General features: G+C 41.6%; 1 protein-coding gene across 1 annotated transcript in view; it reads left to right on the top strand.

Annotated features, from left to right (window-relative positions):
• The window catches only part of trabd2b (TraB domain containing 2B), a 67,185-nt gene that overhangs the window by 40,151 nt on the left and 13,255 nt on the right, over positions 1 to 13,779 (top strand). The window contains exon 4 of the mRNA XM_030082727.1: positions 4,665 to 4,839. Within this exon, the coding sequence (XP_029938587.1) occupies positions 4,665 to 4,839 (175 nt within the window). The remainder of the gene's footprint in view (positions 1 to 4,664; positions 4,840 to 13,779) is intronic.

Below are 13,779 nucleotides of genomic sequence, written 5' to 3'. Positions count from 1 at the left end.
GGGTGTCACGTGAAGTTCTTTTTGGTGTATTTTCAAAACTTTTTTCCTCTTTGCAGGACCATCAACGTGCTGAATTTTAGGTGCTTATTGCTCATTCATTCAGTCTGCCAGGATTTAAAAGAATGTGAATATGAGTCTTTGTTATTCTGTGTCAATTGTGTTTAACTGGACAGACAAAATAATCATAGTTTCTGCTACAGACATTTATTTATATAAAAATATTTTCTACGTGCAGCCGCAGTCCAAAAACATCTGTAACAGTGTAGAAAAATCCAAATCTGTCAGACCCTCGATTTGAGTTGGCGAAACTCTCGTACCCATTTCTCTGCAATTACGCTATCGTCACCTCAGACCTTCAGGCGTGCACATCAATTCCACAAATCTGCACGTTGCCATATTAATCCTTCTCAACCTCAAGTTACTTGATAGTCTGACACTTTAATAGCTCTGGACTCGACCGTAAATACACTATCTCACTTCCTCCAACTTTGTGTTTCCTAACATAGCCTCTGCTCCTTTCGCGATGGCCTCTTCATCAGTCTTCACACGCAGCTGTCAAGAGGTCGCGCGGTGTATGGCACACACACATGCATGATAAACATTACACACAGTAGCTCTCTCACTCCATCTCCACCTTCAAATGCAGATTTACTCAAAAGCCCTCCTCATAAGTCAATTATGCTGTGTCAACCTCCCTCGCTGATCCTTAAGTCCCATTAAACCCAACACTCCATGTAACCTCAGCTCACTGCTCCACTCCACAGATACCACATCATTTGCATGAGAGACACACAAAGTATGAAAACTTGGGCACAACTTACTCTTCAGACGAACTCACCGTTTCTGTTCTTGAGACTCGCTCTCTTCTGAAAGACACATTTTTTTCTGGATTTCCCATCTGCCTCTCTCATTTCCTTGTTTTTGTCATCTTTTTATCCCTGGGACCCACGACGCGCTCGCTAGCCACAGTTTCACCGGCAGCCATGGCGACAGTCCTCTCCTGCATGAACGCTTTAAATCACGATAGTTTGCCACTGCTCCTCATGTCATAATAACATGTATTAACATTCCTCACCATATGTTACAGCAATCAGACAGCTGACTTAGCAGCCCACTTCTGTAGCTCGGTGATCTATAGCAGGTGTGTGTGTGTGTGTGTGTGTGTGTGTGTGTGTGTGTGTGTGTGTGTGTGTGTGTGTGTGTGTGTGTGTGTGTGTGTGTGTGTGTGTGTGTGTGTGTGTGTGCGTGTGCAAGTGAACTTGTTAAAAAGCAGGTGTTTTTTGATGGATAAAACCTAATCCAGAGGCACAAACACCCCGATGCTCTCCCGGCTCGATCCTCATCATAACAGAAAGAAGCCAATGACGGGTCCCAGACCACGGGGACTAGGAGAGGCGTGCCAGACAGGTTAATGTGTTTCAACGTTTAACTGATCCCAAATCCGTCACGGAGAAGATAAAGTGAGGCAGAAGAAAAGCTGGAATGGGAAAGGCAAAAACTAATTTTAAAAAGGAAGATGATGGAAAAAAAAACATTTTGGCATTAAATATAACTTTATAAAATAAATTTTAAACTTTATATGTAACAGATATAGTTTGCTGCCACACTGATTTGTAAAGCGAAGTATACGTTTTGCCTGAAAAAGAAAGGAAGAAAGCCAGAAAGAAAAAGAGGACGAGAGCTTAAAAGAAAAAACATGACATGAAAAAGCAAAAAAAAAAGCAAAAAAAAAAAAGAAAGAAAAGGTAGTGGGGTAAACTCCTGGACACAAGACAGACAGGCTAATAAATTGAGGCAGAACTGTACGAGAAGTGGAGAAGTCCGGAAATATCTTACTGTCACTCTGTATTTCCTCTGGAGCTCTGATGACGAGCAGCTAATGGCGTCTCCTACGATAACATATCTACATCTACTGCTACACTCCTACCTTGAACCCTCTCTGACCGTACACTTTTTTCCTCATCATGAAACACTCACACTATCCGTACTCATTGGATCAGTGATGGAGTCTTTTCCCCTGTCCCGCCGCTCTTGTTACAAGTCTGCTTCTTTTTACTCATGAATCATTGCGCCCTGTCAATCTGGACGACCCTGGGCCACTCGAACTGAGGAAACACAGACAATACAAGGCTTCACATCTGTAAGAATGTGTCTTTCCTAAAATAAAACACTGTTACAAACAAGTAAAGTCAGATATTTCACATGCTTCTTTTAAATATTTTTTTTTCCTGTGATGATGAACTTCATCTGACGAGGCAGTATTGTGCTCCTAATGTCATTAAATTATTTTGCTGCAACTGTGGCACAGCTGGTAGTGTGGGTCATTTTCCATTGTCTAGGTAGAGAGTTTTGACCCTTAAATTACCCTGTTGGTGTGACCTTAAGCTAGGTTTACACTTGAACGATTCTGTGGCACGCATTGGCACGAATCGAGTCGCAAACTACTCGTAAAGTGGCGTGAAGTGTGCGTAAACCCGTCACGACTGCATGCCATATCGGGACAAGAATTTTGAAATGTTCAAAATTTTGGGCACGACAAAATATTGCGACCGGGCCGTGAACTATGCGCCAACTGTCCGTGAACGCCTCGTGAACTCGTCGGGACAATGCGGGACAACTGGCACGCATGGCACGCACTGCAACGAATAGTTCACCAACAGCCCAAGCCGAATTGCGCAACCACGTCGTGCCAATGTGGGAAGTACGCAAACTATGCGTGAATGCGTCGTGCCAGTCCGTGACACTGGCGGGCGCGCATTCGTGCGCATTGCTGAACTGATCGTGAACTGGTCGGGAACAATGCGGGAGCCTGCCAGTTCGGGGACTCCAGATTGGCACGCCTTGCCACAACAGCAGCGTGGCAAAAAGTCGTGCAAGTGTAAACCTGGCTTTAGACAAAAGACTTATAAATCCTAGTTTCTCCTGGTGATGTGAAAGCAGCACCTTGCATAACAATTGTCACTATTGTGCACTATTTTGTGTGTGTGTGTGTGTGTGTGTGTGTGTGTGTGTGTGTGTGTGTGTGTGTGTGTGTGTGTGTGTGTGTGTGTGTCTGATCAGGTCAGCTGCATCGACATTATAATTTCATATGCAGAATTCAAAGTAAAGACAAACAATTCCAAACGGAGAGTGATCTACAGTTCACTGGCCTCGATGAGCGGAACATTACAGTGTCGGTCTGCAAAAGACGTAACAACAGACTGCAGTAGGTGAAGGTGACAGTCAACAGATTGTAAACAGCACCATTAAAGGAGTGACAGGAAATATATCAAATCCAGCTTTTGTACAGGGTGCTGAATGACACCTAATTTACATACATCATTCTTAAATAGAAATCTAGGTTACAGTAAACCCATTCCTTATGAGCACTCAAACACAGCACTAAAAAATTATTATTTTTTTTTTGAATGAAACTTATGTTTCGTTCTTTCTGACTTGGATGAAGAGACTGAATGACTTTATGTGCACCAAAAAGACTGAGCAAAGTGACAGAAATGTCCACGGAAACAATGATTCCACTGAAATATGAAAGAGGGAAAGTTGAGTCACACAATGAAGTGCACAAATATGTGAGTAACTGTCAAAAATGAATGAGAAACAAATGAAGTCTAAGTGAAATCCACGCTATTCATGAACCAGAAAGAAATACTTTCTGAATATTATTAAACAATACATAGCATGGTAACAACATATTAAAAAGAGTTTTATTTATTAATCTGGCTAAAAGTGTCTCATGGTTGCTTTGTCTTAGACAACTGCTGTGTGGTAGAAACCTGTAGTTATTCATACATTAATATTTTAATGAATATACCTTGTTCTGACATTAACTGAAGTGATACGCAATTACTTTTTCCTCACCACTTCATAAGTAGCTCATCTTAGATCCACCATTTTTGTGCCCTGTGAAAATAAATAGCACCACACCGGCATGACAGACATAAATCATCCAAACAAAAAGAAAGTACGCTCATATTTTCTGGTACCTGTAAAGAAAAAGCACTAGGGCAACTCAAACAGGCGGTGTGTGTGTGTTTAGCCAGCTCTGCATGTGACAGAGTTGAACAGCTCACACACTGATGACAAACACTCGGCCGCTGCGGACCCCCGCTTTTTTCTTTGCTGATTAACAACGTGCTGAATCCACTGAAGAAGCCAAAAGTGTAACAGAGCCAGCACGGTCTGTCTCTGCCTGTCTGGCCTGTAATAAATCACACAGCAATTATACACACACTCACACTTGTGGTTATACTGTACTGATGCGAGTGCACATCCACGCTCCTTCCGGCAGTGCGCCCACGGACAAAAACACCAACTTATAAACACATCGGTGTTAGCAGTTTTTTTTTTTCTCATGCACACAAAATTTACCTGCGCGCGTACGTACATGCACATATGGTGTTAAGGTTTTCCTTTCTCTTCCCCTCATTTAACAATGGTTTCTCAGTCAAATGTCAGCCTGCGTAGCAGAGCGGTCGGACTCACATGGGCAGTCTAAACCCTTTTCTTTCCATCTCAGTCTTCTTTAGCACCTTTCTTTTCATTTCATGGCTGATGACGTGTAAATGAAATGATTCATCATTTGATTCTGCCATGAATTCGTCAACTTCAGGGCTCTGTATTCTCATTTTGTCATGGTTGTTTTTTTTTTTTTTTTCTTTTTCCAGTTGCCTCACTTTATAAACAGCTCCCTGCCGGCACATGACCGCACGACGGCCATGGAGATCGACAGCTACTTCCGGCAAGAGCTCATCTACAAGCGCAATGAACGAATGGCCCGTCGTGTGTCAGCCCTGCTGCAGAGGAATCCTAACCAGACGTACTTTTTTGCCTTTGGTGCAGGTGAGGTAGTCCCAGACACCGCACATGTAATCAAGTTCAGTTTATTTCCAAGTAACATTTTGAAAGATTTTTGACCTGCTAGTTAACGACCCTTTGCTGATTTGTAGGCATAACATGATAAGAAACAGTAACTCCAGGTAAACTATATTTTTTTTGCATAAAATGTGTTCCAGTGCTCTCCAGGAATATTGGTACTGGTGCAGAGTTTATTTTCATGTAATCGTGATTTGGAAGAAAGATGTGGTTTGGTTTGGTCTGGATCGCCGATTCTGTCTAGGCTAATATGTGTTTATAGTGGGTAAATTTGCACTTCTTTGTGCTTGAACAAAAACCCTGACAAAAAGCAGGACATTAACAATGTACAACAGTTCCCAGATCTCTGGCGTTCAAAAATGGTGTGTCCATGCAACTGTATACTCAGAAGTCTCCGTTACAGTCAGCTCCAACCTGAAATGAAGAAAACAAGCTGTTTGTTTCAATTAGCATTCCTGGCTAATGCTGCTAATGTTTCCTGAATGGAGTGTGCCTCGAGGGAAATATCCATGTGTACAGGTGTGACAACATATACACACATTAAGTCTTTGCCCACAAAAACAGGTGGTAGGTAGGTGTTTGTGTTTGTACTGTACGACTGTGTGTATTTGTGTGTGTGTGTGTGTGTGTGTGTGTGTGTGTGTGTGTGTGTGTGTGTGTGTGTGTTAATGAGAGTGCCATATTTGATTAATTCAACAATATGATTGCTTCATGTAAAGGCTGCACAATATTAGAAAAGAACTGCATTGTGATTTTTTCTTACTTTGCGATATATATATATATATATATATATATATATATATATATATATATATATATATATATATATATATATGTGTGTATGTATATACTGAGCTGTGTTCTCGCCCTTCCTGGGTGGATGGTCCTTCAAGCTCGGGTCCTTGACCAGAGTCCTGGGAGCTTGAGGGTTCTGCAGGATCTTAGCTGTTCCTAGCACTGCGCTCTTCTGGCCACAGATCTCAGATGTCGTTCCCTGTATTTCCTGGAGCCATGCATCCAGATGGGGGTTATATCCAGCTTAGTAAAGTTGTAAGACAGATGACCTGAAGAGCATTTCAAGTTATGCCATACTGTGGGCATCTTGTTGACAATTAACCTGCACTGATCTTACCTCCTTTTGAAAATGTTAGTAGAATGGTTTTTCTCTGTATTTCAATTATTTTTCTCATTGTTATCTTTTACTGCTTACTTTAGTTCTGCTGGCACCTGAGTACATGTTTAATTCTATCGTGTGTGAATGTGAATTGTGTTTTACCACAAAGCTCGAGTTCATTTTCCTCTAATATTACTGGGACATGCAATGTGACTATTGAATAGATAGGGATTGTGGTGGTGATGCTCAAGCGATATATCGTGCAGCTCTACTCCATGTACTTCAGTTTATTGTTAGATGATCCAGCCGACATGCTCATAAAGTTTTAGCAAAGTTAAAGCACGCAAATAAGCTTTTTAAATGCAGAATTATCTGATGGTAAACGTCATGTGGCTACCACTTCAACTCAGAAAGCCTGTCTTACCTCCTGTTTGTGTCTCATACATGAGAGTGCAGCTCACTTGGTGTTGCAGGACTTTGCCCTGCCTCCGTTATGACGGACTCTCAGCCTCTTTTAGTCTTGATCTTATCTTGGTCATGATGCTCTCTTGTTTCAGTCACAGCTTGGTTTCAGTCTAGGTGGTCTTGATGACAAGGCGAGTGTGGGGCAGCCATCTGTGGCTAAATAAGTGATAGAGTATGTCACTGGGTGTCTTTGTTACCTTCCAGACTTGTAGCAGTTCTTGGCAAGCATTCTGAACGATAGAATGCAGCAGATAAAACTTAAATCTGTCATCGCTCTCTGCTACACATGTTACCTGGTGAATCACGGTCATAACTGCATTTCTTATATTAACTTAAAACCGGCCGGGAAAAGTTTGTTCTTTAATTGGCTGTTAAAAACCACATCATGAAATCTAATGATCGTTCATATTTTGCAAAAGCGCAAAACCGTGTCCTTGTTTCGGCTTTCCTGTGTGTCACATCCTGCATCGAGGTGAAGTGAGCGTTTCTGTTGGGTCACACACAGGCCGCAGCGTGTGTGTGACTAAACTGACAGCTAGTGTGAAGTGACAGGAACCATTACAGTCAGGAAACACACACACACACACACACACATATACACACACACACACGATTCTACCATACCATTAACACACAAATACAGGGCAGGTGCACGTACGTGTGTACTTTATAGCATACACTAAAAAGCATGTTCCCCCCACAGAAGCAGAGAAGTGAGTGGACACAGAGGTCTTAATAGAAGTTTTTGGAAAAGGAAACATTTACGTATATGGACAAAACAGTGAACCTTATGCTGTGTCTTTTTCACATGAAACATCAACCAGTCAATAAAAGATACTATGATTTACCACAGTCGGATATTGTGCACTGGTAGCTTTCTTCAAAAGTTGTTCTACAGAAAGTAACTCCATTTAAAACAGAAATTGATCCATGAAACAGCAGAAATTTGCATACTCTCATGGTGAAATTCATTAAATACTGCTTCAACCATGATGTATATTTCCAGTAGCTTTCGCCCTGCTCCAAAACATTTAAAGGAAAAGATACACACTACTGAATAACAGTAAATTGTGTTTCAGAAGAGAGACTGAGCCTCTGATCTGCAGATCTCATAAATCACCCTTGGGCTCTAATCTTAAAGGTCCTTTCCATGCTCATTATGTTGACTCATGTCTTTACGATCCTGTAACTGTCCCTGCTGGTCCCATACTAATCCTAGTTTCCCACTGGCTGTAACCAGTCATGAAATTTTATCATTCGTTGATGCCAGGATGTATTAAGTGTCAGAACGAACTCCCAGAAACGTGGTTATCACATTTCTCTTTCAGATTTGATGACTTGTTCTTGAAGCGGGCATGCCTTGCTGTGTGACAGGAGGTCTACTTATAATCTGATAATCAATCTAATCTAACCGCAGGGCATATGTGGAGCAACAGAGGCAAATAAAGAGGGTGGGGGCACCAGGGTTAAGATTATCCAGACATGATTTAAAAGAAATGCAGACTTGAGAGATGAATTACAGCAATGTTCAGGCCAAAAGTGGGTGTACAATAATATGATCACATAAAATCCAATCTTTATGGTCGGATCTCAAAATTCACATTAACATGATGTGTGTGTATGACTGCAGGCTACAGACTGCACAGTTCATTTTGGGGGATTAGAAAATGGAATATTCACATTGTGCGACTGTGGATATTTCCTGGCAATGGATAGTGTGTTTGTTACTAAAAACCACAATTTGTGTGCTTATATAAATATACACATATATAGGCTGTATATATACTTATATACAGCCTCTATAGCAGACTTTACTGTGCACCACTCATGTTCAAGATGAACTATGTCCAGAGTGCAGAGAGAAAATACTGCTGTCAGGAAAGAGCCGGGACAGCTTTCAGGTCAAGGTCCTCTCGAATTACTGATGTTGTAGTCCGACCCAGGAGTTTTTTCACAGGGTGATTAAACTATACGATGAGTGTATAAAGTGGTTCAGCCAGGAAATCCATCTCAGCCCTGCTCTGCTCTGCACTTTACTTCCCAGCATCCTCCTTTCCTCTCATTGTACACCTACACTTTCCTGTAGTATAAGTAATTTCGTGTGGTATAGGTATATGCTTTTGTAATCTTCTTACTTTTTACCCCCATCCAGCACACACAATAATGCATTAGGGCATTATTTACTTGAATGACTTTAACCAACAAGTTATTAGTAGTTATAATTTCAAGTATTCCTGGCAGTAAAGGGGATTAAGAAGATGCATTGAGTATATAAGTAATTAACAAGTCTTCACTATAAAACATTTTTTGACTTGCGGTGTGAAAGTTTCAGAATCTTTGCCCGAAGCTTCTCTCACTCTGAAGCAGAGACGTGACGTTCGTGAAGGAGTCGGTCGTTTGACGGGCTGTTTTAGTGAATGACAAGAACTGATTCACAGTCACTTGCAAGTCGTTTGTTTGTGCAAACTGCTCGCACTTTTTTCACGACACCTGTGTGGCGGATGAGTCCAAGCTCTCAACACTGCCTCTACTGGTTGATGACATCTCCGAGTTCGAGTTGTCTACAGCACGCTCCATTCATGTGAACGCAGCAGCTAATTTAGGCTGCTTTCACACCAGGATAGCTCAGGACTCGGTTCACTTGGGGCGGCGGGGGGCCGAGAATTTTCACACCTTCATTTGGTTCGGCTTGCTTTCACATCGCACTATTGAGAGCTGACCAAACCACTTGGACAATGTCATGCAATTACAACAGCTGCTCATTTGGAGGTGTTGTCACTCAAAACGAACACTAACCAGAGAGGCAGTAAAGCCTGACAAAGAAGAAACCCGCCTGACTGACTGGACCAAAACAGACCAAACGCAAGTCCTTTCCCAGCAATCGACGGGCATCTTGCAGCAAGCCACAAGCAACTGCAATATACTATAGTCTTCTGACCATCTAATAATGAGCGCCTGCACTCCCTCGCCACTCTACATCTGCCCACAGACAACTCTTTCTTTTTCTGTCCATAATTTCTTCCGTTTTTGATAACACGGGTTTGCGGTCACTGCTTTGCAAGCTCACTTTTGCTCATTTTTCATTCTTTTGCCCTCCTCACCTCGACACATTCACTTCTGCACAACTTAACCTTGCAGTTAAAAATTGAAAAGCAGTGTGACGAATATCACCCGAGCCGCTGACCACCGGCAACAGGCAGGGTCTCCAGAGCCGATACCCATGTTTTCATGGAATCGCTTGCTTGATCTAGATCAGAGTTCAGGGGAGCGTTCACACATGCCCAAATGACGCCGACTTTCCCAAAAAGTTGCTGAAGTGAACTCTGGTCTGGATCAAACCGTGGTTGTGTGAAAGCACCCTGAAAGGAGCAGTGACTGGAGACTGGAGCGGAGCCGGGGTTTCGGACTAACCGATTTCCTTTCCCGTCCCTTGTTTCTGCTAGACGTGAACGCCTGACAGAAAGCTGTGTTGGACCTTTTATGAGTGTTATTCAAATACATGCTGGTACTGGCAGCGGCAGCGGCAGATGCTAATGGAAGTTGGACACCAGTTACCAAGGAAACCAGTTCATTCGTAACACCACATTTCCCGCTTTATCAAGGAGATTTTAACAACAGAAACACAAAACCACACACACGTGATTAATTAATCGAAGGCTGTCAACGATTCATTTTTTTTTAAAAAATGTAATTAATTGCAGAATTAGGGTTAGGGTTAGCAGCTGGCTCAAAGAAAATAAATAGGAGACAAAACTCATTTTACTGTCTTTGGGACTTTTTGGGGATTAGATTCTTCATTTGAAACTTGAAAATGTTATAAATATCCTACCGTGGCTGTTATGTTTTGGACTAATTGACATGGGACTCGCCTTCCCTTGAGCATCTCAACTTTAAAATGTTGGATGGTTCAAATTCCACATTTGTGAATGTTTCCTGATGTGAAACTGCTCCACTGAAGTTAAGAGATTCAGAGAAAGTCATTTTTGTGCATTACACTGGTGATTTTGTGTGTTGATTACAATTTCACAAATGATGTACTTATTTGTGAGTAACTGTGTTCAGAGTTGCAATCCATCAATTAAGAAATTTTAATTGATTAACAGCTATAGTTTCAAGTGACACCCCACCCCAAAAAAAAAAGAAAACCAAAACGGTGTTGTAAAAATAAAACTCATCACTTTGTTACAATTTACACACAGAAGGAAAAAGCTTCCCAGAAACACTCAGCAAAAGACATCAGCTTCATCCAGCTGTCATGTCTGTGCCCCATGAGCAGCCAGTAAGCCCATAAGCTAGCCTGGAAGCAGGGGAATTATCTGGAAGCTGCTCCTTTTTAGCTTAAATAAGCAGCTTTGTGTTGCTGAATTAATATTTCTCGAAATTGTTTTTTCAGTTGTTTTTTTTTTTTTCCATATTGTGCCTTCTATTCCTTCCTTGTCTTTTCCATCTTGCTGCTGTCCAACAGTCCGCACTGCTGTTCACTGTTACAATCAGTATTACGTAATGTGGACCAATGAGAGGGACGTGCGCTAACATGACGTGTGTTTCTTCAGGAGGCCAATTAAATGCATCACTGTTTCCCTTTTGGGCAAAATGAGAACAACACCAGATGATAGCTGGAAAGAGGGAGGCATGTTTGCTGACAAGCCGTACACACTCTGGACACTTGTTCTGCTGCTGCTGTAAACAGATACAAACCCTAGTGGCTCTTTCAATCACTCATTCAGTTATATGCATTCACAGTCACCCTCTCCTTTGGTCTCACGCTAAGTAAAAACATGTATGCAAGTATGTGCGGTGTTATCATTTCTGTTGAGGACCGAGTGTGTGTTGTGAGGGTCAGCAGTGTGTTGTTGAAGCTCTGTGGTGTGCTTCAGCAGGTTTTCATTTGCCAGTTCCTTGGCTGCCGCTGCCCATTCTTATTGAAAACATCCCCTGGAATTTCCTGACGCTGCCACGGCCGAGACGCCACTTCATACGCACTCACAGTCACGCGTGTCTTGTGTATGTTTGCAACACAAAGTCATATGAGCCGCAGATATTTATCGCGCAAAAGAGTAGTTACTGTCAAAAGTACACATGTAGTACTGTTTGTTTTGAAGTCTGAGCCACTTTGGATCAGTTGATTTTTGTGCATGTGCTCCGCCGTGCGGGCCAATAATAGCCCATTGTGCAGGCAGAGTGGGCCCATGTGTTTTTCAGTCACTTGCGGTGTTGTGGTGTTGAAGTGATGACTGAGGCGGAGAGCCTGCCTTGCATGCATGTAACTCAGTCTCTGTGCCTCTTCACCGCTCTGTGCATATTTGCTTTCCTCAGCTCTTTGTTTTTTTTTTTCTTTTTACTCTCACTTATTTCTGTCGGTGGCACTAATTCCATCTTCTACCTGTCTCTCTATTTTGTCTTCCAGTCTATTAGTCTTAAACCGTAGCCTCCCTTATTTGCCTTATCTTTTCCATCTGGTGCTCTTTTTGCTCTCACTACCGTCTATCTCTGTCTTGTCTCAGGCTGTCGTCACCTCTGCAGTCTGCAACAACGGTTTATGAAGTGACGGATATAGTATTCATGCTGTGCATGCTGGTGAGCCCTCTGTTCTGCATGAGGACTGATAGGGAGGGAGAGATAGAAAGTTATTATTAGTCCTTTCCCACTGACAGTTTGGACTTAGCACGCATTTACATTTATTTTTAACACATGTAGTTTTGCCAAGAGAACTCAGAGTTGTTGTCTCCCTGGTTTTCTGCTGGATCAACATGGGGGAACTTGTGCTCTGTCTCAGTGTGCGCAGTGTCTGCAGGTGAAAATGCTGCTTTATTTTAATGGTTTGAGACATTAAGCAGTGCATTAACATCCTGAAAATAGGCTATATTTATAAAACCCTCTGGAAAAAATGTGCAGTCAAATCATCTAATTTTTAATCATACAAACTCTGGAGTATTTTTTATGGGGGCTTGATTTAACATCTTTGGATACTAAATAGTTTGATTATCATATTTTCAAAAAGAAGAGGAATGATCACATGCCGTCAAAAGAAGAAAAACGAAAACACCTGCTGATAAATTCTGCCATGTTTTTTTCCTAGTTTTGATCTAGACTGAGGTTCAGTATTCAAAATTTGAAACCAAAAATAACTCACACATTTTGTTTTGTTTTTCCTAAACATTGCTTGCTTCTGTTAAAAATGCCATTTGTTTACTTTGCTCATGTTCAAAGTTCATACATGACGAATGTATTTGAACTAGCTCCAGAATCTCAGTTTTTTTCAGTAATTATGCTTTTTTTTTTTCTTTTAAATAAATCTCCTGCTTGCCCCATGTAAACAAAGCTGATATTGGGTGTAAAAACATTTATCTTTACCTTATTCAATAAAAGAATTAGCTTTATTGTGGTACCCATGTAAAACCTTTAAATCTTCAGGAATATAACTTTGCATGAAAAAAAAGTCTTCTGGTTACACTTAGCTGCTCTGGTTGGATTCCTAACTGTAATTAAATCAATACAGCTCATTTGCTTGTTTAAAGATTACACACTTCATTAGCAGCTGAAAGAACATCTCATTGCCCATCAAGAGCCAGTGGGTTTAATGCCACATTTCATAAACACGTGGATGCTTGGGATTTACTTGCTTTGATCAGTTGAGAATGAATTGGCACGTCTAGACAGAAAAGAAACAGCAACGACTCAAGAATGCAACAATATGAAAGCCCGCTCCTCGACACCTATGGCAGTGGTCGTTTTTCTTACTTAGTGGTTAAGTACATTCACCTGTTGTTGATGGTGTAAATCAGATCCTGATTAAAAAATATGAATGAAAACCAGCCGTCCTCTGGGTTCTGGGGAACAGCTGACGTGAAATATTGCTTTCTGCCATTACACACTCAAACGCCGAAGGCTACATACATCTCTGAGCTCACGCTTCCTATGAAACATGTCTGTGTAATGTAAGCCAGTCGCACACGCATGCACACACGGGCATGTGCACGCACGCGCACGCACATGCACAAATGTTGCAATCACGTTAACCAGATAACATGCATGTTGCCAGTCATTTAAAAAAGTGATTATTTTCCACCTGCTCAAACAAACTTTAATGTCTCAGTTTTTTTTTTATCATCTGCAGCTTTATTTGACAGTTGGACAGAGAGAAATGGACCCAGGCTGTGACGAAAGGGATGCGTACTAATACATTTAATAAATTTTCATTGAAGGCATTTGACTCCTATGTGCCTTTCTTTTTATTTTTGTCATCTCCTGTTCACTCACTTTCTCTTTCCCTCTGTCCACCAGAAGTGTTTTTACACATTGCAGCGCACTAAGGTCACAGCCTAAAT

The sequence above is a fragment of the Salarias fasciatus genome, chromosome 23 (genome assembly GCF_902148845.1).
Source record: "Salarias fasciatus chromosome 23, fSalaFa1.1, whole genome shotgun sequence".
NCBI classification, from domain to species: domain Eukaryota; kingdom Metazoa; phylum Chordata; class Actinopteri; order Blenniiformes; family Blenniidae; genus Salarias; species Salarias fasciatus.
The sequence above is the reverse complement of the archived record's forward strand: the minus strand, read 5'-3'. Positions and strand labels throughout refer to the sequence as shown.